The 25,839-nt window shown below is 38.6% G+C and overlaps 1 protein-coding gene across 2 annotated transcripts; it reads right to left on the bottom strand.

Annotated features, from left to right (window-relative positions):
* Positions 1 to 1,006: 1,006 nt before the first annotated feature.
* Positions 1,007 to 6,086, bottom strand: LOC107765772 (lipid phosphate phosphatase delta). Of its 2 annotated transcripts, XM_075252276.1 has the most exons (8): positions 5,655 to 6,086; positions 5,455 to 5,550; positions 5,300 to 5,374; positions 5,044 to 5,174; positions 4,399 to 4,502; positions 4,194 to 4,322; positions 2,768 to 2,883; positions 1,007 to 1,575 (listed from the first exon to the last, which is right to left on the bottom strand). In XM_075252276.1, the coding sequence occupies exons 1-8, from the start codon at positions 5,814 to 5,816 to the stop codon at positions 1,165 to 1,167; spliced, it is 1,224 nt and encodes a 407-aa protein (XP_075108377.1). In that variant the 5' UTR covers positions 5,817 to 6,086; the 3' UTR covers positions 1,007 to 1,164. The 2 variants fall into 2 exon arrangements, with proteins under 2 accessions (XP_075108377.1, XP_075108378.1); XM_075252277.1 differs by lacking the exon at positions 5,455 to 5,550 and having other exon boundaries at positions 5,655 to 5,952.
* Between the last annotated feature and the right edge of the window lie 19,753 nt (positions 6,087 to 25,839).

Raw genomic sequence — 25,839 nt, 5'->3', positions numbered from 1 at the left:
CTTCAGCAATTCTAAAATGGAGCTAGGCATGGTCCAAGACATACCAAATATTGAAAAGAACATGTTCCATAAATGGTTTGTAACGTTGCAATGCAGAAAAAGGGGGGTAACATCTTCAGATTGTTCTTCACATAAAAGACATCTGCTGCACAGCTTGAAACCCCTCTTCTGGAGATTGTTTTCTATGAGGCATGCCTCCTTAGCGACAATCCAAGAGAAGCAAGAAACCTTTAAAGGTGCCATGTTGTACCATATTTTTTTCCAAGGCCATAACTCACTGTTGCTAAAACCTAGCATATTGTAACAACTTTTAACTGGAAAAATGCCCTTGGAGTGACCCTTCCAACTGATAGAGTCCATTTTGCTGTGGTCCAAAACAGCGTTGCTTAGCATTTGTAGCAAGAGGCCTACCCTCTCCACTCTTTGGTGCGCCATGGATTGTCCAACGAAAACTTTTCCACCAAAGTTCTCCTCCAAAGTGCATTTTCCTCCCTGTTGAATCATCACAAGACTTTCATTATGATTCTTAAGGTTCTTCATTCCCAGACCCCCTTCCTTTTGTTTCTGATGACTGTTTTCCAATTTACAAGGCAAATAGGCTTTGATAGTTTATTGCCATTCCAAAGAAAATCTCTCCTTAATTTGTCCATGCGTTTCAGCACTGAAGGAGGAGCTGGAAATAGAGACATGGTGTAAGTGGGTAGTGCGTCAAGCACACTGTTGATTAACAAACAAACAAATTCAATGATTTTCAATATTCTATTTACTTTTAGAGTAAAGAGAAGCTAAATCAGCACAACTAAACCACATCATCTATTTTTATATGTTTTTTGTTGTCCGAATTAAATGTTATTAAGTTGCTAATAATAATAGATTTGTAAATCACATAAGAAAATCTAATTCCAACAATTATCCCATACCCGATCCTTGAACTAAATAGGGGATAATATTTTTCGAATTATCTCTCTACAGATCAAACAATCCTCTTTGAATTGAGATGAGAGTATTGCTTTCGGAACCCGCAGAATATACCTCATTTTCATTAGTAATGATATATTACACAAGTTCAAAATTGTCATACAAGAGTTCAATATGGTCAGCTAAGAACGTATTCCTACATATCAACACAAAAAATATGTTCTATTATACATGATATGCCAAGCATCATAGGCTTAGGTGAGAGAATAGAGAAGGCACAAGATCCACCACAGACCATGCAAGACCAGTGTACTGAAGGAGCCTTATACCAGTATCCACGTCAAACGAGTCCTGACGAGAGAAAAATAATAGCTTTTGAATATAACCTGCTTGCTTTATTTCATCTGACTTTTTAGCGGAAGCTGAAAAGCTTAGTGATGGGACGTAGCTGGTTGATCTCACTGGGATACCCAACGCACTGGCAAGTATGGGAAGCATCCATTTGGTTAGAGCCTTGCTACAGAACTTCACAAGGAGTATCGTCGGATATCCTACTAGCATTCTTCCCAAAAATGCAGGAAAGGAAAGATGGGGAGTGAAGACACGAGGAACACTCTCATGATGGAACTGATGATATGTCTGCTGGACGCCAATTACCTGGACAGAAGAATTTTTTTCATGAAATTAGAGACACTTGCAATTACCCTGTACACCTATCTTCTATAAGAGATCGTTTCATCCTTTCTTACGTCCAGAAAACAAAAAAAGGCAGAGCACAAGGACATGCATCATAACTAAAAGCAAATTACTGCCAGTAACCTTGCCAAAAGTTAGAACAAAAGGAATGAAATTCATTACGTGAACTCTCATAGAGAAAACCAATACCAAGTAGTTCTTCCTCAATCCTAAACATTTGAATCCACAATAACTAAGGTCTACAGGATTATTAGCCCTCATCCCCAGAGAGAGTGAGGTGTTGAGCAGGAATGTAAACAGGAGTAGGAATCAAAAAGGATGGCGCTTGAGCAGAAGACACAAGTTAAGATTGACTGTGGACCTACAAGGAAAAGAGCAGACACCTCTCTCTCCCTCTCCAACAATTCTACTTATTCCATTTTTTGCTTAAATAATAGCTATGCGAACGAAATATGAGAGGAGGAATTGGACACTTATGCTACTCCTTGACATATCTAGTTGTTTCGTTGATAGCCAATAAATAGCATGCATACTCTTTATTTTTTGGCTACCAAGACCAAGGTAGCAACACAAAATGGCTTCTAATTCAGGACAGCCTACCCGCACCAATATTTAATCCTAAGATGCCTTTGCACTATTAGTCATTCAATTTAAATGGAGTTTGATGACTACCAACAGAACCATGTTAATCATACAAGTCAAAGTGCGACAAATAACAAGTTTACTAAGAGTAAAAGAAAATGTTAGGTTGAACAGTCGAAAGTCCATTTTCTCCAACAAATTGTCCAAAGACAATCACTTTCTAAATAGACGACTACCTTCTGACTAACTCATCAAGGAGAAAAGCAGCACGGAAGAAGTAACTTCGCAAAACAATATCTCCTTTTTTTATATATCTAGATAACTGATTCACATGAACTATGAATCAGGAGAAGCAAAATATTACAATCATATGCTAAGCACAGAGATATAGCTGTTGCCCACATTTTTCGCTACACAGTCATTTTTCAGTTGTACAAATTTTATGCAAACATACTGAAACAATCTGGTCAATGAACAGAAATTTCAGTGGGAGGTCTCAACAAAGGAATAGGTGGAAGAAGAAAAATGAACTTCACAAGATAAAGTCAAGGAAATACTGTTGTGTGCTTACAATTCCCAATGCCACACCATTGAAGGCTGTGTGGAACTCAAAACTTGGAGTTGGCATCTCCGGTGTTGGGTAAGCAAAGAGCAATAAGAAGCTGAGCACAGCCCAGAAGGATGAAACTGCAAAAGATGCCAAATCTCAGAACTACGGACAAGATATATAATCATGCAAATATGCAATAAAGATGATATAAAAATTTGGAAAAACTCCCATTTGTCAAAGAATTGACTTTCTTCTTTCTTAAATAATCAAAAGATAGAATTTTCTCATAACCAATGTTCTTTCCAGTGAATCAAAGGCAAAAAGCATAGAAAAGCGTCAAACATCTATTAGGACTTTAAGAGCAATTAAAGCATGAGCGTTACTGAAAAAGAGCGCAAATGAAAGAAATAGATTAAAATATATATTGCAAAATAATAATTGTAAATATGTTCACTACTTATACGGACCAAAGAATTACAAACCATGTAAATCAAATTCAAAGATCATTTTAAATTTCTGATTTAGATGCAAGTTCCTAGTTCAAATTAGTGACTAATTTTCTTTTACTAAACTTCAAATCTTCCTACCTTATCATTAACATTCATCAATAAAGTTTCCTTAACAATTAGTATATCCTCGATATCTCTATTTTCTTGTTTAGTGTTGTCCTCCTTAAGACATTCAGCCTGCACTGAAGCGCTGGGGTTAACCGAGGTGAAGCATCTAGCTTTCCCAGCATAGAGTTTTTGGGGGTTATGCGAAGAACACAATTCTTTCAAATTGACTGGTAGGGATAAAACAAGCATTGTTACGAGACAAAATTGCACATACAAATTAAGCTATCTTAATATGACTGCAGGAGTTGCCTAATGACAATAACTGAATTTATTGAGTCAGCTAATTGCATGCGCATTAAACTTTATGTTATTTTTCGCCAACGGATACTAGATATATAGCATCAGATTTTAAGCAGAAAATATTTGCTCTTCGATAAAATTTGCTGCTGAATATGGGCATTATTAAAAGTTAGGTTCAGTCTACCCATATCAAACTTTCATTCAAATCCTTGATAAGAACCAAATACTGACAAAGCCCCTCATTAGGATTCAGGGGAAAATGATATAGAAGCAGAGCACAGGGCATCTTCATGCTCAAGAGGGAACTTAAAGCGAATATATCTCTGTAATGACTGATTTATACTCTTTTATTATGAAAGAACTCAAAGAAAGTCCGCAAAAGGCCGTCCAAAAATCTACCATTGATATTGGTGCAAAGAGCTATGTCTTCTCTCATCCAGCTCTGAGGTTATAACACCCGATATATGAAGAACAAGAGGATTTTCCGACAGATGCCAATACATTAAGAACCTTTACGCCAATACATTAAGAACCTGACTCCATATCCATTTAAGACCAAAGCAAATTCAAACAGGTAGCAGCACACATACCATTTTGCCCCGAGACTACGAAATCATCAATGCATTTGTGAACAGAGAGCCAAAATGCCAGGATTGCCAATCCGAAAGCTAGACCCCCAATGATGTCAATCAAGCTGTGCATTCCCAGGTATATTCTTCCTGATAAATAAGCAAATATTCAATCCTGGACGTTTTAAAGAAGAAAGATAGGAGCCTTGTGCAAGGTAAAACTTACCTACTGCAATCAAGAAAACAAACAAACAAACGACTGCAAATCCAGCTAATCCAATAATGGCATCTTCATTTTGTGTGTAGGATAAGATGTACTGAAGAAGGAACCTGATTTATCCATAAAAGAGAATAAGAGGAGTAAGAATATGCTGATTAGATGAGGCATGAGTAAAGCATTTTGCTACCAAAAATGCAGCACGTTGAGTATTTTTCCTTCTCTATAGTATACATTACAACCCAAGAGGTGGTTGGATACTGCCCCTTCTGGCCACCAATTCACAGAAAAGAAAATGTTTGGAGGAATGGGCATATTCAAACACTTGATAAACCATTTTGGCCAACCACAAAAAGAAACATGATCAAAGTACTGCCGGACTATTCTCCCTCAGAAGTAGTAAACATATGTTTTTTTATCAATAATGCGAAAGAAGCATTAAGTTTTTCACCTTAGGAAGAGAAATATAGATCTATGCCTGTCGAAACAGTAACTCTCTTTGACGTGAAACATTATTGATTTTTCCTAGATCACAATATCGTTAAGTTCTCAGCACATATGACGGATATAATGTGCACACACCAATCTATAGGAATCTTCAGCTAATTCCATCAATGCAGATATCAAGTGGCACAACATAAAGAAGAGGTGTACCCTGACAAGCAGACAGTGTTGAGGGTGTGTGAAGAAGGAAGTCCATATTCCAGAGCATTTTCTTTCTCATCTTCGGTCGCCGTTATTCTCCTAACAACTGATGAACTGGGTCTAGGAGCACATACCACATCCTGCACACACATTTAGCTTAGTATTATTATTTTGGAAATGACACATTTAGCTCATTATTAAACCAACCATGACCTAACAAAATTAAAACTGACAAGATAAGTAAAGTTAATAGAAAAGAGAGTACCTTTATGCAGTTACCAACATAATCACAGAAGGCCATCAAAAGGGTCATCTGTCTAGCCAATTTGCAATGTCCACTCTGCAACATAAAAAATGCCTTAAACTTACAACAGAAAGCTTTAAACTTTTGAGCTCCAAATGTAAAACTGAAAAACATACCCAGAATAGCAAGGGAAGGAAAGCAGTGTAGAAAGGCACAGAAACAACACAAGAAAGACCAGAAAACAAGGCATCCAAATATTTGTGCTGATATTTCTACAAAAAAAAAAAAGAAGAGAGAAAACCCCATCAAACAGAATTCAGAAAAGACATAAACTTTATCATAAAATCTCCAGAATTTTGCATATTGTGAAGCAAACCTGGATCCTTAAAGTAATGGGGGTGCCAGAAACAACATAACTAGAAACCCAATGTTGAGTGAAAGATCTAGTCTTTTGGGTCACATTAAAAATTGAAGACAAAACAACCCATGTTGCAATTCCACACAAAAACGCCACCTCCCACCCTGGGATGCTCTCCATCTCTATATTTTTTTTTTTCAAATTTCTCCTTTTATTTTCTTCTACCCCTTTTTCTCAAGAATTTAGATTGAAGAAACCACAGAGGTTTCTCCTCCTTATTTCTTCCGAGACAGCTAAAAGGAAAAAAGGTTAAATTTGAAACTACAGGGGGATGAGAGAGAAACAAGTGATTCTCTGGTTTCTTGTTTTCCTTTTTAGTTTTAAATTTTAGAAAAATGGTAACAGTATTTTTCTAGGCAACAACTAATTTCCCTGTTGGATTTGGCTGGCAGAGAAAGAGTAAGTTTGACTTGACTATAAAAAGATCTCTAAGACAATTTTTTATTTTACACACAAATTATGAAAAATTCCAATTGCCGTCGGCAGTGATGATGAGTTAATTGTTTTAGTGACTTTGGATTTTGTCAGACTGTTTTCTTTTCTTTTTGTTTTTCGCTATTCTTTTGTTTTTTTATCCGGCCTTTACCTTTTGTCGGTTGTCACTATGCATATTTTTTCCCTTGAACTTTCCGTTGAAACACTTCCATTTTTCAAACAAAAAAATAACCAATTAATTGATGTTTATCCCAACCTTCTGTTTTTCTTCTTCTTCTTGTGGTTAAATAACAAACAAGGACAACTAATAAATTGAAATTATAAAGATTAAGATACAGTTGGGTCATCACACTAATTTTTTTAGAGGGTAATAAAAGAGTAGTATTTATTTTTTCAATAGAGTAATATTTTTGGAAAAGAAATATGTTTATATGCACTACACTGACATTCTTGACAAATAATACAAAATAAGTATTAATTTAAGACATGAAATAATACCTTAAATCCGTTGAGTCTCATATAAGAATCACTTAAAAATTGAAATATAACAAATTAACAATAGGCTATGTACATCACTGCTAAAACTTATTGTCACTAACCATGCCAGATGACTATGTACTTATGAAGTTTAAGATATTAAAATATATATTTGAACCAAAACAGTACCTTACAAAATACACAGAGAAATAAAAATCCCTTTTACTAGTCAAACATATTTGATAATTCGGTTATTACTAATTACTTAGTATTTATATATTGTCAAAGATCTGATATGGTCTTGGTCAGAACTCTAAAGGCTGTTGTGCGAAAGTTGACCTTCCAATCGACACCAAGTTGCACATGTAAAATGCAGGCCACAGTATTAGGCGAAATATCATTAAGCACCCCCCCCCCCCTTATTTTTGGGATAAAAGTGATGTTCGAATTCAGAGGCGGATCCAGAATTCAAAGTTTATGGGTTCAACTCTAATGTTTTTAGTCTTGAACTCATTATATTTTTAAAGTTATGGATTCAGATCTACTATTTGTTACAATTTTAGTAAATTTTTACACGTAAATTTATACTCCGCGTAAAAAGTTATGGATTCAATTGTACCCGGCTCTTTTATCTTGCATCCGCCCCTGTTCGCGATTATTCCACTAAATATTTATTATTTTTCTAGTATAAGTGTCAGATAATTCTGTCTACAAAACTTTAGATAAATAAAAAGAAATCACTTTATATTATTTTTGTCTATAAATAAGAAAAAAACACTTAATATTTTTTTACTTATGCTAAAATTTAAAACCTAAGGAAAGAACAAATCCTTAAAAACCTTCCTCCGTTTTAATTTAGATGAGGTAGTTTGACTCGGCACAAAGTTTACGCAAAAAAAAAAACTTTTGAAACTTGTGGTCATAAAAGTTTAAGGGGTAAAAATTTTGTGGGGCCATGATATTTGTGTGGTTTAAAAGTTTTTTATTAAGGATAAAATAAGTAAAATAAAGAGTTTAAAGTTGAATTATTTTTAAATTTAAAAATATATTATTTATTTCGAAATAAACTAAAAAAAAGTAATTTATCTAATTTGAAACGGATGGAATATGAAAAATATTGACATTTTCACAAGTCATTTAGATCCTCTTAAATCAAGTAGTCGTGGAATCTTTAAGGCGCGGAGAGTCCAAACAGTCAATTCTTTTTAGATATATTCTATTTTGACGGCTAATTCTATGTGCAGTGAGGGAGGGCCTAGAAAATGGCCTATATATCAATTTCTAGAGAATTGGTCAACTTTGTCCGATTTTCATGAAAAAGAATTACAAGATCTTCAATAGTTATACTTTAGCCCAAAACTATTACTATATCTCATTTGTTATAAATATATTAGTGATGATTCAAAATATTATTTTTAAATTTAATTATTAATTTTGTGTTCTAAAATCTCGAAAAACACTAATTATTATTCATCGACTTGCGTGCGCAGTCCGTACAATTTTCCGGAAATTTTTTATGTGAAAAATGGATTTAAATGTGAAATAGATCTTTAAAACTCAACTGAGTTGACTTTGGTCAACATTTTGAGCAAACGGACTCGGATCAGTGTTTTGACAGCTCAGGTAGGTCTGTATCGTGATTTGTAACTTGAGCGTATGCCCGGAATCGAATTCCGAGGTCCCTAGCCCGAGATATTGAATTTTGATAAAAAAAATTAAAAATTTGAAAGCTTAATGACTTTTAAGAATTTGCTGATGTTGGATATATTGACACTGGGTCCGTATTTTGATTCCGGAGCCCGGTATAGGTCCACTATAATATTTGTGACTTGTCTGCCGAATTTGGTGAGAATCGGAGTTGATTTGACGTGATTCGGACGTCCGATTGTAAAAATATAAGTTTTAAAGTTTTCTTGAAAATCTCCTTTAATTTGGTGTCTGATTCGTAGTTCTAGGTGTTATTTTGGCGATCTGATCGCACGAGCAAGTTCGTATGATGTTTTAGGACTTGTGTGCATATATGGTTTGGAACCCCGAGGGCTCGGGTGTAATTCGGATCATGATCGGCGCATTTTGGAACCATGAAACTGCTGAACCTGCTGCTACTCGTTTCCTTCTATGCGATCGCGTGACTGTGTCTGCGATCGCGAAGGCTTAATGGTCACTTATGAAATTTGTACTATGCGATCTCATAGTGAGGTCTGCGATCACACAGTGACAGCAGGCAAAGCACCGCGAACGCGAGGGCCAAGCCGTGTTCGCGTAAAAGGAATGAGGCAGAAGCTGAAGCACAAAATTTGTGTTATGCGATCGCACAAGGTGGTCCGCGATCGCGGAAGGCTGAGAAGCTGTGCTTCGCGTTCGCATAAGCCCTTCCGCGTTCGCGTAGAGCAAAATGCTGGGCAGCCAAAAATGTGATTCGCGATCACGAAGCATTGTACGCGATCGCATAAGGTAAAAATCCGAGAAACAGAACTTAAGTTCTGGAAAATGGGATTCGTCCCATTTTCAATAATTTTTCATTTTTGAGCTCGGGTAAGGCGATTCTTGGGCGATTTTTACGGAAAAATATTGGGGTAAGTGTTCCTTATCCTATATTAATTATATTTCATGATTCCATACTCATTTATATCATGAATCCGTGAAATTTTGGGAGAAAAATCAGATTTTTATAAAATATTCCAAAAACGAAAATTTAAGATTTGAAGATCCATTTGACATCTAAATTGGATAAATTTTATATGGTTGAACTCGTATCGGAAAGAGTGTTCGGATTTCGTAAGTTTTTTCGAGATTTGAGACGTGGGCTCCACCATCAATTTTTAAAGTGAATTTTGGATTTTTATCCGGAAAATTAGTAAATTCATATGGAATTAATTCTTATGATTCGTATTGAGTATATCGAATTGTTTGTGAATAGATTTGAAGCTTTTGGAGACAAATTTAAAAGGAAAAGTTATGGTCGAGTAATTGATTGGAATTTGCAAAGCGAGGTAAGTGTCGTGGTTAACCTTGACTTGAGGGAATAGAACCCTTAAACTATTTGTTATGTAAAATGCATGTGAAAGACGAATAGGCGAGGTGACGAGTGTCTATACGTCGTCAAATTAATTGTTTGCATAATTACTTGAAAAATCATAAATCATTTTAAATCATGAATTAATTGTTATAATAATTGTTTCTCTCCTATTCTTTGTCAAATATTAATTCTTAAATTTCTGCAATAATTGTTACATGCTATTTGATTTATGTGTCTTAATTGTTATTTGACATTTAGCATACTAAATATTAACTGCCTATTTTCTCTACGATTTTCACAATTAATTGCTAATTGCCATTGTTGGTTTATAAATAAATTATAATTATTGTGTGCCTTGATGCTTAATAGTTTCTCATTGGACGTGGTAATTATTGGAGTAATTTTTATTACACCTTGATGCTTAATAGTTTCTCATTGGACGTGGTATTTATTGGAGAACTTTTTATTACATTTATGAGTTGTTTAAAGTTATATTGAGGGAACGGGTTGCACGCCGCAACAGAAATAAAAGTAAATATATGAATATTGGGGATCGGATTGCACGCCGCAACAGACTTATTTAAAAGTCTATATTTGGGGATTATTTAAAAGTCTATATTTAGGAATCGGATTGCACGCCGCAACAGACTTATTTAAAAGTCTATATTGGGGGATCGGATTGCACGCCGCAACAGACTTATTTAAAAGTCTATATTGGGGGATCAGATTGCACGCCGCAACAGATTTATTTAAAAGTCTATATATATATTTGATTAAAATAAATATATTGGAGGATTGAAAATGAATATATTGTGGGAACGGAAATTGGTTGAATTAATAATTGGTTATGACTGCTGAGTTGGCTTCAACTATTATAAATGAGTTACCTGATTTATTTCTATTGTTTGTTGTTGTTACTAATATTGCGTACAGGTTAATGTAAGTGACCTGCCTTAGCCTCGTCACTACTTCGTCGAGGTTAGGCTCAGCACTTACCAGTACATGGGGTCGGTTGTACTGATACTATACTCTATACTTCTTGTGCAGATTTCGGAGTTGGTCCCAGCGGCGTACTATAGACTTGCTCGAATTTCAGCTACCAGAGGAGACTTGAGGTATAACTGCACAGCGTCCGCAGTTCTGAAGTCCCCATCTACTTTACTTTAGTTGTGTGTTTGTTTTCAGACAGCTTTATTTTATTTAGACCTTTATTTGTATTATTCTAGAAGCTCGTGCACTTGTGACACCAATTCTGGGATGATATTTAGACACCATTAATTGTATGTATAATTCACTACATTTCAGACCTTACTTTCGTATTTATTTCTATTTTTATTAATAAATTTAAAAATTATTTTAAAATGGATAATATTATTCTAACGTTAGCTTGCCTAGCAAGTGAAATGTTAGGCACCATCACAATCCCGAAGGTGGAAATTTCGGGTCGTAACAGTTGGTATCAGAGCACTAGGTTACATAGGTCTCACGAGTCACGAGCAAGCGTAGTAGAGTCTGAAGGATCGGTACAGAGACGTCTGTACTTATCTCTCAGAGGCTATGAAGTTTAGGAACAATATCACTTTTTCCTTATTTTATCGTGCGAATTTATTCTATCATTGATGATTGAACCATTCTACTCTTATTCTCTCGCAAATGGTGAGAACATTTAATACATCTACCGATGGACAGGGACCAGAGCCCACGATGGCAACTATGGCCAGGGGTAGAGGTCGAGGCCGAGGTCGTGCTAGAGGCCGAGGTACAACTCAGTCCAGAGCTCGAGCAGCTGCACCTGTTGTAGAACCTCAGGCTGTCCTTCAGGGGGAGGTTCCAGTTCAGAATGTACCATTTGGACCAGTTCAGGTCCCGGAAGAATTCATAGTCACTCCAGTACTTCAGGACGCTCTAGTCCGTTTGGTAAGTCTTATAGAGGGCGTGGCCCAGAATGGTATATTTCCAGTGGTACCAGCCATCTCATAGGCTGGGGGAGGAGCACAAACTCCCACTACTCCTGCTCTGGAGCAGATGGCTCCCCAGAATCAGCCTCCAGCTGCCCCGCCAGTTGGGGTAGTTCAGCCAGTTGTTGCGGCACAGACCGGTGATAGGCCTGCCATGTATTTTGAGGCCTTATTGAGACTGGATAAGTTTACTAAGCTCTTTCCAGTTCACTTTAGTGGTACACCTCCTGAGGACCCACAGGATTATCTTGACCACTGCCACGAGGTGCTGCAGAACATGGCAATAGTTGAGACCAATGGGGTTGATTTTGCTGTATTTCAGATGGCGGGTTCCGCCAAGAGGTGGTGGAGAGATTATACATTGACTAGACTAGTTGGATTGCCTGCACTTACCCGGGAGCAGTTCTCTCAGCTATTTCTGTAGAAGTTTCTCCCTATCACACTGAAAGAGGATTCCACAAGCAATTTGAGCGTCTACAGCAGGGCAATATAATTGATACTCAGTATGAGTCCCGTTTTATGGATTTGACCCGTCATGCTCTCATTTTACTACCTACTGAGGGAGAGAGGGTAAGGAGGTTTATTGAGGGACTCACTCACCCTATTAGGCTTCAGATGGCCAAGGGGACCGGAAGTGAGATTTCGTTTCAGGAGGCTGCTAATGTCACAAGGAGGATCGAGATGATTCTTGCACAGGAGAGAGGGCAAAGGCCTGATAAGAGGCCTCATCAGTTCGGTGGTTTCAGTGGTGCCTCGTCTGGAGGCAGGAGTAAGTTTGGTAGGGGTCTTCCTCCCAGACCGTTTGATTCAGCACTTCATGCATCTCACGGTGCTTCAGGGAGTCACAGTCCTATTATGCCTTACTTTGGGCAGCCAACATTTAGTGCATATTCAGCTCCTATCAGTGCACCACCACTCCAGAGTTACTACATCGGTTATCTGGCCCATTCGGGTCAGCTTCAATTTCAGCAGCCACGACATCAGGATGGGTGTTATGAGTGTGGGAATATTGGTCACATCAGGAGGTAGTGTTGTCACCACCCATAATCCCAACCTGTCGTGATGGCGCCTATCTCGATACTAGGCAAGCGGATAATCTCAATAAACCAAAACTTCTCTTTAAGGTTGAAAATATAATATTTAAATACAATACAAACACTCCCCAAAACCTAGTGTCACTGAGTACATGAGCATCTAATATAAATACAAGTCTGGAAAATATAGTCTATAATAGTCTGAGACCAAATACAGTAAACAAAGAGATAGAGAAGGAGAGACAAGGTCTGCGGAATACGGCAGCTACCTCAAAATCTCCTGAAAATCAACCGCGCGAAAGGATCAACACCCGCTATGTTCGGGAATACCTGGATTTGAACACAAAGTGCAGGGTGTAGTATAAGTACAACCAACTCAGCAAGTTACAATAATAAATAAGGAACTGGAGATAGTAACGAGCTACACAATTATGGTTCATTTCCAATAATTCCAGCAAAGAATAGACATGCTATCAAATCTGGCAGTTTATTGTCAAATCAATTTTTATACAATTCCTGTTCATATAATCTGTATATCAACAATCTTTCAGAGATTTCACAACAATGACAGATAGCAACTAAGTGCAACAACAAATGGAAATCAAGTACAACCTCTTAGAACAATAATCACTCACTGGGCTCCCAGCCCTCATCACTCCCTAGGCTCCCAGTCCTCATCATTCACTCTCAATGGGTACCCGCGCTCACTAAGGGTGTACAGACTCCGGAGGGGCTCCTACAGCCCAAGCGCTATAATCTACACGGATAACTCACATGCCATAATATAAATATCCGGATCTACACGGCCAACTCACGTGTTACGCAGCCAACTTACGTGCTATCGTATAATATAAGGATCCGCACGACCAACTCAGGTGCTGCACGGACAACTCACGTGCTATAGTATAATATAAGGATCTGCACGACCAACTCACGTGCTGCACGGACAACTCACGTGCTGCACGGACAACTATGATAGCAATATCTCACAATCAGACCCTCGGCCTCTCTTAGTCATAAATCTCTCCAGTCTCTCGGGCTCTCATTAATCATGAAATCAACCCAAACAACAATGATATGATGTATCAATAATAATAACAGAGACTGAGATAAAATGTGCAAGTAAAAACTGAGACTGAGTACATATAGCATTTATCAGGCAATTCAACAAGTACGCGACCTCTATGGGTCCCAACAATACTATCACATAACCTAAGCATGATTTCTAACATGATTTACAGTCAAATGTTATCAACACATAGAGAGCATATAGCTAACAATAAATTATTTAACTTTACAGTTTCCTGGGACAGACCAAGTCATAATCCCCTCAGTGCACACCCACACGCCCGTCACCTAGCATGTGCGTCACCTCCAAAATAATCACATGATACCAAAATCCGGGGTTTAATATCCTCATGACCAGATATAAAACTATTACTTACCTCAAAACGTGAAACTCCTTACTCTGCTTTGCCTTTGCCTCGCAAATCGGCCTCTAAATGCCTCGAATCTAGTCACAAATAATTCGTTTCAGTCAATAAAATTTATTGAAATTAATTCCATAAGAAAATGCTAATTTTCCAAAAACAATCCGAAATTTAGCTCAAAAATCGTCCGTGGGACCCACGTCTCGGAACCCAACAATAGTTACAAAATCCGAAAGCCCATTTAACCACGAGTCTACCCATACCAATTTTATCAAAATCCGACCTCAACTCGACCCTCAAATCTACAAATCTTTTTTCCAAATTTCTAAGTTCCAATCTCCGATTTACACCTCAAAATCATGTAATCTAGTCGGATTATTCGATTATAATTCAATATTATGGAGTAGAAATGATCACAAGGGACTTACCTCAAGTTTTCCTTGAAAATATATCAAAACTCACCTCTCCTCGAGCTCCTATTTGTCAAAATTGGCGAATGGGACGAAGTCCCTATTTTTATAATTCTGCCCAGACGACCTCGGTTCTGCCTCGATATTGGCCTTCAATCGAGGTCCTCGATCCTAGGCCTCGATCCTGTCCCTCGATCCTAGGCCTCGATCGTGGCTTCGATCCTGATCCTCGATCATGGCCCTCGACCTTGGCCTTCGATCATGTCTTCGACCCTGTCTTCGACCGTGACCCTCGACCCTAGGCTCGATCATGGCTTCGATCGTGGACCTCGACCCTGGGCTAGATCATGGCTTCGATCGTGGCCCTCGATTCTGAGAGATTTCTGGGCTCGAATCTGGAAGAATAAATTTCCAACAAAAGGAAATTGCAGCAGTTGTTGTAGTTCAATTTTTGATCCGTTAACCATCCGAAACTCACCCAAGGCCCTCGGGACCTCAATCAAATATACCAACAAGTCCTAAAGCATCATACGAACTTAGTCGAATCCAATCACTTCAAACAATGCTAAAACCATGAATTATGCCCCAATTCAAGCCTATTGAACTTTGAAATTTCTAATTTCTACAAATAACACCGAAACCTATCAAATCATGTCCGATTGACCTCAAATTTTGCACACAAGTCATAAATGACATAACATACCTATTAAAATTTTTAGAATCAGATTTCGACCCCGATATCAAAAAGTCAACCCCTCAGTCCGAAATCACCATACGGAGCTATTGGAATTATCAGAATTCCAATATGAGGTCGTTTACACATAATTCCATATCCGGTCCACTTTTCTAACTTAATTATTTTTTAATTATGAGACTAAGTGTCTCATTTCATTCCGAATTCCTTCCGGACCCAAACCAACTAACCCGATAAGTCATAAATCAATAGCAAGGCATAAATTGAGCAGTAAATAGGGAAATTGGGTTATAATATTCAAAACGATCGGCCTGGTCGTTACATTCTCCTCTTCTTAAACAAATGTTCGTCCTCGAACGGGTTTAGAATAATACCTGGAGTCTCAAATAAGTGTGGATATTTATTCCGCATCTCCTGATCTATCTCCCAAGTAGCTTCTCCGACTGGATGGCCTCTCCACCTTCACTGATGCTATGTTCTTCGACCTCATCTTTCGAACCTGCCGGTCTAAAATAGCCACCGGCTCCACATCATAAGTCAAATTATCGTCCACCTGTACTGTACTGAAATCCAGAATGTGAGACGGATCCCCGACATACTTTCGGAGCATGGATACATGGAACACTGGATGAACACCTGATAGACTAGGTGGCAAAGCAAGTTCATAAGCCATCTTCCCAATTTTCTTAAGTATCTCAAAAGGCCCAATATACCGAGGGCTCAACTTGCCCTTTTTCCCGAACCTCAACACACCCCTCATGGGTGAAATCTTGAGCAGAACCTTCTCCCCAACCATGTGAACAACATCACAAACCTTCATGTCGGCATAACTCTTCTGTCTAGACTGTGTCGTGCGAAGTCATTCCTGAATTACTTTAACCTTCTCTAAAGTATCCTGAACCAAGTCAGTACCCAATAGTCTAACCTCACCAGGCTCAAACCAACCCACCGGAGACCGATACCATCTCCCATATAAAGCTTCGTACGGAGACATCTGAATGCTTGACTGGTAGCTATTATTGTAAGCAAACTCTGCGAGTGGTAGAAATTGATCCCAAGAACCCCCAAAATCAATGACACAAGCGCGTAGCATATCCTCCAATATCCAAATAGTGCACTCGGACTGTCCGTCCGTCTGAGGGTGAAATGTTGTACTCAACTGAACCCGTGTGCCCAATTCTCGCTGCACTGCCCTTCAAAACTGCGTACCTCGATATGAAATAATGGACACCGGCACACCGTTTAGGCGAACAATCTCGCGAATATAAATCCCAGCCAATCGCTCCGAAGAATAATTAGTACCGACTGGAATAAAATGCGCAGATTTGGTCAACCGATCTACTATCACCCAAACAACATCAAAGTTTCTCAAAGTCCGTGGGAGTCCAACTACGAAGTCCATGGTAATACTCTCCCACTACCACTCCAGAATTTCAAGTCTCTGTAGAAATCAGCCTGGTCTCTGATGCTCGTACTTTACCTATTGACAATTTAAACACCGAGATACAAACCCAACTATATCTTTCTTCATTCGCCTCCAACAATAGTGCTATCTCAAATCCTTATACATCTTCGAGATGCCTGGATGAATAGAGTACCGCGAACTGTGAGCTTCCTGGAGAATCAGCTTATGCAAACCATCTACATTAGGTACACATAGCCTTCCCTGCATTCGTAATATCCCGTCATCTTCAATAGTAACTTCCTTGGCATCACCATGCTGAACCGTGTCCTTAAGGACAAGAGATGTGGATCATTATACTGGCGCTCTCTAATGCGATCATATAAAGAAGACCGAGAAACCACACAGGCCAAAACTCGATTCGGCTCGGAAACATATAATCTAACAAACTGATTAGCCAAGGCTCGAACCTCCAAGGTTAAAGGTCTCTCTTATACCAGTAAGTATGCTAAGTTGTCCAAACTCTCTGCCTTACGACTCAAGGCATCGGCCACCACATTGGCCTTTCCGGGATGATAGAGAATGGTGATATCATAATCCTTAAGCAACTCCAACCACCTTCACTGCCGGAAGTCTGAAAAATATAGTCTATAATAGTCTGAGACCAAATACAGTAAACAAAGAGATAGTTAAGGAGAGACAAGGTCTGCGAAACATGGCAGCTACCTCAAAATCTCCTGAAAATCAACCGCGCAAAAGGATCAACACCCGCTATGTCCGGAAACACCTGGATCTGAACACGAAGTGCAAGGTGTAGCATGAGTACAACCAACTCAGCAAGTAATAATAATAAATAAGGAACTGAAGATAGTAACGAGCTACACAGTTATGGTTCATTTCCAGTAATTCCAGCAAAGAATAGACATGCTATCAAATCTGGCAGTTTAATGTCAAATCAATTTTATACAGTTCCTGTTCATGTAATCCGTATATCAATAATCTTTCAGAGATTTCGCAACAATGACAGATAGCAACTAAGTGCAACAACAAATGGAAATCAAGTGCAACCTTTTAGGACAACAATCACTCACTGGGCTCCCAGCCCTCATCACTCACTCTCAATGGGTACCCGCGCTCACTAGGGGTGTACAGACTCCGGAGGGGCTCCTACAGCCCAAGCGCTATAATCTGCACGGACAACTCACATGCCATAATATAAATATCTGGATTTGCACGGCCAACTCACGTGCTATAGTATAATATAAGGATCCGCACGGCCAACTCACGTGTTATAATATAATATAAGGATCTGCACGGCCAACTCACGTCTTGCACGGATAACTCACGTGCTATGATATCAATATCTCACAATCAGGCCCTCGGCCTCTCTCAGTCATAAATCTCTCCAGTCTCTCGGGATCTCATTAATCATGAAATCAGCCCAAACAACAATGATATGATGTATCAATAATAATAACAGAGACTGAGATAAAATGTGCAAGTAAAAACTGAGACTGAGTACATATAGTATTTAGCAGGCAATTCAACAAGTACGCGACCTCTGTGGGTCCCAACAGTACTATCACATAGCCTAAGAATGATTTCTAACATGATTTACAGTCAAATTTTATCAACACATAGAGAGCATATAGCTAACAACAAATTATTCAACTTTGCAGTTTTCCGGGACAGACCAAGTCATAATCCCCTCGGTGCACGCCCACACGCCCGTCACCTAGCATATGCGTCACCTCCAAAATAATCACATGATACCAAAATCCGGGGTTTAATACCCTCAGGACCAGATTTAAAACTGTTACTTACCTCAAAACGTGAAACTCTTTACTCTGCTAATCATGAAATCAACCCAAACAACAATGATATGATGTATCAATAATAATAACAGAGACTGAGATAAAATGTGCAAGTAAAAACTGAGACTGAGTACATATAGCATTTAGCAGGCAATTCAACAAGTATGCGACCTTTGTGGGTCCCTAACAGTACTATCATATAGCCTAAACATGATTTCTAACATGATTTACAGTCAAATTTTATCAACACATAGAGAGCATATAGCTAACAACAAATTATTCAACTTTACAGTTTTCCGGGATAGACCAAGTCATAATCCCCTCGGTGCATGCCTACACGCCCGTCACCTAGCATGTGCGTCACCTCCAAAATAATCGCATGATACCAAAATTCGGGGTTTAATACCCTCAGGACCAGATTTAAAATTGTTACTTACCTCAAAACGTGAAACTCTTTACTCTGCTATGCCTTTGCCTCGCAAATCGGCCTCCGAATGCCTCGAATCTAGTCACAAAAAATTCGTTTCAGTCAATAAAATTTATTGGAATTAAATCCTTAAGAAAATGCTAATTTTCCAAAAAACATCCAAAATTTAGCTCAAAAATCGCCCGTGGAATACACGTCTCGGAACCCAACAATAGTTACAAAATCCGAAAGCACATTCAACCACGAGACTACCCATACCAATTTTACCAAAATCCGACCTCAACTCGACCCTCAAATCTACAAATCTTATTTCTATATTTCTAAGTTCCAATCTCCGATTTACACCTCAAAATCATGTAATCTAGTCAGATTATTCAATGATAATTCAATATTATAGAGTATAAATGATCACAAGGGACTTACCTCAAGTTTTCCTTGAAAACATATAAAAAATCGCCTCTCCTCAAGCTCCAATTTGTCAAAAATGGCGAATAAGACGAAGTCCCTGTTTTTATAACAACCTCAGTTCTGCTTCGATCTTGGCCTTCGATCTTGGCTTTCGATCAATGTCCTCGATCCTAGGCCTCAATCCTTGGCCTCGATCTTGATCCTCGATCCTAGGCCTCGATCATGACCCTCGACCCTGGCCTTCGATCATGTCTTCGACCCTGCCTTTGACCGTGACCCTCGACCCTGGACTCGATCATGGCTTCGATCGTGGCCCTAGACCCTGGGCTCGATCATGGCTTCGATCGTGGCCCTCGATTCTGAGAGATTTCTGGGCTCGAATCTGGCAGAAGAAATTTCCAACAGAAGGAAATTGCAGCAATTGATGTAGTTCAATTATTGATCCATTAACCATACGAAACTCACCCGAGGCCCTCGGGACCTCAACCAAATATACCAACAAGTCCTAAAACATTATACGAACTTAGTCGTATCCTCAAATCACCTCAAACAACGCAAAAACCATGAATTACGCCCCAATTCAAGACTATTGAACTTTGAAATTTCTAATTTCTACAAATAACACCGAAACCTATCAAACCACGTCCGATTGACCTCAAATTTTGCACACAAGTCATAAATGACATAACATACCTATTAAAATTTTCAGAATCAGATTTTGACCCTAATATCAAAAAGTCAACCCCTCAGTCAAACTTTCAAAAAATTCAACTTTCGGCATTTCAAGTCTAATTCCTCTTCGGACCTCCAAAAATTCTTCCGGACATATTCCTAAGTCCGAAATCACCATATGAAGCTATTGGATTTATCAGAATTCGAATCTGAGGTCGTTTACATATAGTTCCATATCCGGTCCACTTTTCTAACTTTATATGTTTTCAATTATGAGACTAAGTATCTCATTTCACTCCGAATTCCTTTCGGACCCGAACCAACTAACCCGATAAGTCATAAATAAATAGCAAGGCATAAATTGAGCAGTAAATAGGGAAATGGATTTATAATATTCAAAATGACCGGCCGGGTCGTTACAATTGCCCTAGGTTAGCGAGTAACAAATCTCGGCAGGATTCTCATGCCATCATACCAGCATCGGTTGCTTCACCTCCTACTCAGCCAGCTAGAGGTAGGGGTAAAGCAGCTATAGGTGGTTTCAGGACATTAGAGGTGGTGTCAAGCCATTAGAGGTGGAGGTCAGACCGTTAGAGGTGGAGGCCAGTCAGTTAGAGGCCGTCCCAGGGACGTAGTTCAGAGTGGTGGGGCCCAGCCCCGATTTTATACTTTTCCAGCTAGGCCTGAGGCCGAGTTATCTGATGTTGTGATCACATGTATTATTCCAGTTTGCCATAGAGATGCTTCAGTTCTATTTGATCCAGGATCTACTTATTCCTTTGTGTCCTCCTATTTTGCTTCATATTTGGTTGTGCCTTGTGATTCTCTGAGTGCTTCTGTGTGTGTTTATACACCGGTGGAAGACTCTGTCATAGTAGATCATGTCTATCATTCGTGTATGATTACTATTGGTAGTCTTGAGACTAGTGTGGATCTTCTACTTCTTGATATGGTAGATTTTGATGTCATCTTGGGTATGGATTGGCTGTACCCTAATCATGCTATATTGGATTGTCATGCCAAGACAGTGACCCTAGCCATTCCAGGGTTACCTCAGTTAGAGTGGAAATGAGCTCCTGGTCATTCTGCTAGCAGGGTTATTTCTTATATGAAAGCTCGGTGTATGGTAGATAAAGGATGTCTAGCCTATTTGGCTTATATTCGTGATGCCAATGCGGATGTTCCTTCTATGGACTCAACACCAGTTGTTCGTGAATTTCCAGAAGTATTTCCTGCAGATTTGTCGGGGATGCCACCCGACAGAGATATTGACTTTTGTATTGATTTAGCTCCGGGCACTCAGCCCATTTCTATTCCACCATACCGTATGGCCTCGATGGAGTTGAAAGAATTAAAGGAAAAGTTACAAGACTTGCTTGATCAGGGATTCATTAGACCCAGTGTCTCGCCCTGGGGTGCACCAGTACTATTTGTAAAGAAGAAAGATGGCTCTATGCGGATGTGTATAGATTATCGGCAGTTGAACAATGCCACTATCAAAAACAAATATCCGCTGCCAAGAATTGATGACTTATTTGATCAGTTTCAGGGTGCCAAAGTATTTTCGAAGATTTATTTGAGGTTTGGTTACCATCAGTTGAATATTAGGGCATCTGATGTCTCTAATACAGCTTTTTAGACTCGGTATGGGCATTACAAATTCCTAGTGATGTCATTTGGGTTGACAAATCCCTAGCATCATTCATAGATTTGATGAATCGGGTGTTCAAGCCCTATTTGGATTCTTTTGTGGTTGTATTCATTGATGATATCTTGATTTACTCCAGAAGTCAAGAGGAGCATGAGCAGCATCTTCGGAGTGTGCTTCATACTTAGAAGAATAATCAGTTATATGCCAAATTTTCAAAATGTGATTTTTTGTTAGACTCAGTTGCCTTTTTTGGGCATGTTGTATCGGCAGAAGGCATAAAGGTGGATCTTAAGAAGATAGAGGATGTTCAGAATTGGCCTAGACCTACTTCAGTTACAGAGACCTACTTCACTCACACTTGTCTGACCATCTGAATGGGACACCTTCAGTGAGAGGCCATTAGCTGCAGATGTTCAGACTTTGGCTAATCAGTTCGTGAGGTTAGATGTTTCAGAACCCAGTCAGGTTCTAGCTTGTACAATCGCTTGGTCTTCTTTATATGAGCGCATTAGAGAGAGGTAGTATGACAATCCTCATTTTCTTGTCCTTAAGGATATGGTGATGCCAAGCAAGTTGCTGTGGGGAAAGATGGAGTTCTGCGAATGTAGGGTCATATTTGTGTGCCTAATATTGACGGACTTCGTGAATTAATTCTTGAAGAGGCACACAGTTCCAAGTATTCTATTCATCCAGGTACCGCCAAAATGTATCAAGATTTGCAGCAACATTATTGGTGGAGGAGAATGAAAAAGGATATAGTTGCATCTGTAGCTCGGTGTCTGAATTGTCAGCAAGTTAAGTACGAGCATCAGAGACCTGGTGATTTGCTTCAGAAGTTAGAAATTCCTGAGTGAAAGTGGGAGCGTATCACTATGGATTTTGTATTTGGGCTCCCACAAACATAGAGAAAATTTGACGCAGTTTGGGTCATTATGGACAGGTTGACCAAGTCAACACATTTCATTCCTGTGGTAGTTACCTATTCTTTAGAGCGGTTAACTGAAATTTACATTCTTGAGATTGTTTGCCTTCACGGTGTGCCCGTGTCTATTATTTCAGATCGAGGCACATAATTTACCTCACACTTCTGGAGGGCTGTACAACGTGAGTTAGGCATGCGGATTGAGTTGAGTATAACATTTCATCCACAGACAGACGGACAGTCGGAGCGCACCATTCAGATATTGGAAGATATGCTTCGCGCTTGTGTTATAGACTTTGGAGGTTCATGGGATCAATTCTTGCCACTTGCTGAGTTTGCTTATAATAATAGCTACCGGTCGAGCATTCAGATGGCTCCATATGATTCATTATACGGAAGGCAATGCCGATCGCCAGTTGGTTGAATTGAACCGGGAGAGGCTCAGTTGTTGGGTACCGATTTGGTACAAGATGCTTTGGATAAGGTCAAAGTTATTCAAGATCGACTTTGTATAGCTCAGTCTGGGCAGAAGAGTTATGCCGACCATAAAGTTCATGATATTGCATTCATGGTTGGAGAAAGAATATTACTCCGGGTTTCACCTAGGAAAGGTGTAATGAGGTTCAGAAAGAATGGCAAGTTGAGCCCTAGGTATATTGGACCCTTTGACATTCTTGAAAGGTTGGGTTAAGTAGCCTACAGGCTTACATTACCACCTAGTTTATTAGCGGTTCATCCGGTATTCCATGTGTCTATGCTCTGGAAATATCATGGTGATCCATCCCATGTGTTAGATTTCAGCTCAGTCCAATTGGACAAAGATTTGACTTACGAGGAGGAGCCGATGGCTATTCTAGCCCGGCAGGTCTGACAATTGAGGTCTAAGCGTTATCCTTGAGTTCGAGTGCAATGGAGAAGTCAGTCGGTAGAGGCATCTACCTGGGAGTCCGAGTCGGACATGCAGAGTAAATATCCACACTTATTCACCAGCTCAGATTCTTTTTTTTAACTTCGTTCGAGGACGAACGCTTGTTTTAGAGGTGGAGAATGTGATGACCCAAAATGACATCTTTAAATTTAATTATTAATTATGTATTCTAAGACCTCGAAAAGCACTAATTATCAATCCTCGACTTTGCGTGCGCAGTTCGTACAATTTTTCTGAAAGTTTTTATGTGAAAAATGGATTAAAATGTGAAATAGAGCTTTAAAACTCAATTGAGATGACTTTGGTCAACATTTTGAGAAAACTGACTCGGATCAGTGTTTTGACAGCTTCGATAGGTCCGTATCGTGATTTAGGACCTGGTCGTATGCCCGGAATCGAATTTCGAGGTCACTAGCCCGAGATATGGAATTTTGATGAAAAATTAAAAGTTTGAAAGCTTAATGACTTTTAAGAATTTACTAATTTTGGATTTATTGACACAAGGTCCGTATTTTGGTTCTGGAGCCCGGTTTAGGTCCACTATAGTATGTGTGACTTGTCTGCCGAATTTGGTGAGAATAGGAGTTGATTTGACGTGATTCGGACGTCCGGTTGCAAAAATATAAGTTTTAAAATTTTCTTGAAAATTTCCTTTGATTTGGTATCTGATTCGTAGTTCTAGGTGTTATTTTGGCGATCTGATCGTGCGAGCAAGTTCGTATAATATTTTAGGACTTGTGTGCATATATGGTTTGGAACCCCGAGGGCTTGGGTGTAATTCGGATCAGGATCGGTGCATTTTGGAACCATGAAACTGCTGAACCTGCTGCTACTGGTTTCTTTCTATGCGACGCGTGATTGTGTCCGCGATCGCGAAGGCTTAATGGTCACTGATGAAATTTGTACTATGCGATCATATAGCGAGGTTCACGATCGCACAGTGACAACATGCAAATCACCGCGAACGCGAGGGCCAAGCCACGTTCGCGTAGAAGGAATAAGGCAGAACCTGAAGCACAAAATTTGTGCTATGCGATCGCACAAGGTGGTCCGCGATCGCGGAAGGCTGAGAAGTTGTGCTTCACATAAGCCCTTCCGCGTTCGCATAGAGTAAAAAGCTGGGCAGCCAAAAATGCGCTTCGCGATCGCGAAGCATTGTACGCGATCGCATAAGGTAAAAATCCAAGAAACAGAACTTAAGTTCTGGAAAATGGGATTCGTCCCATTTTCAACCATTTTTCATTTTTGAGCTCGGGTAAGGCGATTCTTGGGCGATTTTTACGGAAAAATATTGGGGTAAGTGTTCCTTATCATATATTGATTATATTTCATGATTCCATACTCATTTATATCATGAATCCGTGAAAGTTTGAAAGAAAAATCAGATTTTTATCAAATCTTCCAAAAATAAAAATTTAAGATTTGAAGGTCCATTTGACATCGAAATTGGATAAATTTTGTATGGTTGAACACGTATCGGAACGGGTGTTCGGATTTCGTAAATTTTTTCGAGAATAGAGACGTGGGCCCCACTGTCAATCTTTAAAGTGAATTTCAGATTTTTATCCAAAAAATTAGTAAATTCATATGGAATTAATTCCTATGATTCGTATTGAGTATATCGAATTATTTGTGAATAGATTTGAAACTTTTGGAGATAAATTTAAAAGGAAAAACTGTGGTCGAGTAATTGATTGGAATTTATAAAGCGAGGTAAGCGTCATGGTTAACCTTGACTTGAGGTAATAGAACCCTTAAACTATTTGTTATGTGAAATGCATGTGAAAGACGTATAGGCGAGGTGACGAGTGTCTATACGTCGTCAAATTAATTGTTTGCATAATTACTTGAAAAATCATAAATCGTTTTAAATCATGAATTAATTGTTATAATAATTATTTCTCTCCTATTCTTTGTCAAATATTAATTCTTGAATTCCTGCAATAATTGTTACATGCTATCTGATTTATGCGTCTTAATTGTTATTTGACATTTAGCATACTAAATATATATATATATATATATATATATATATATATATATATATATATATATATATATATATATATATATATATATATATATATATATATATATATATATATATATATATATATATATATATATATATATATATATATATATATATATATATATATATATAAGTCTGTTGCGGCGTGCAACCCAATCCTCCAATATATTCATTCCAATCAATTCTGTTGTGGCATGCAACCCGTTCCTCCAATATATTCATTTACCAATTCTTATAGAAGAAATTACTCCAATGAATGCAATAATTAATATAAAGTTTTTAAGACTACAAACATACAATAATTATGATTTATTTAAGAAACAAACAATGACAAATAACAATTTATTAAAGAATTTAGGGAAAAAATAGGCAGTTTAATGTTAAATATGGTAAATGTCAAGTAGCAATTAATACACATAAATCAAATAGC

Source organism: Nicotiana tabacum, chromosome 4 (assembly GCF_000715075.1).
Source record: "Nicotiana tabacum cultivar K326 chromosome 4, ASM71507v2, whole genome shotgun sequence".
In the NCBI taxonomy this organism is placed as follows: Eukaryota; Viridiplantae; Streptophyta; class Magnoliopsida; order Solanales; family Solanaceae; genus Nicotiana; species Nicotiana tabacum.
This window is presented reverse-complemented; position numbering and strand designations above follow the sequence as displayed.

Coding starts and splice junctions, on each gene's coding strand:
- LOC107765772 (XM_075252276.1), bottom strand. CDS start 5,816: ATGGAGAGCATCCCAGGGTGGGAGGTGGCGTTTTTGTGTGGAATTGCA. Junction 5,551..5,654: donor CCATTACTTTAAGGATCCAG/GTTTGCTTCACA, acceptor TTTTTTTTGTAG/AAATATCAGCACAAATATTT. Junction 4,503..5,043: donor AACACTGTCTGCTTGTCAGG/GTACACCTCTTC, acceptor TGGATAAATCAG/GTTCCTTCTTCAGTACATCT.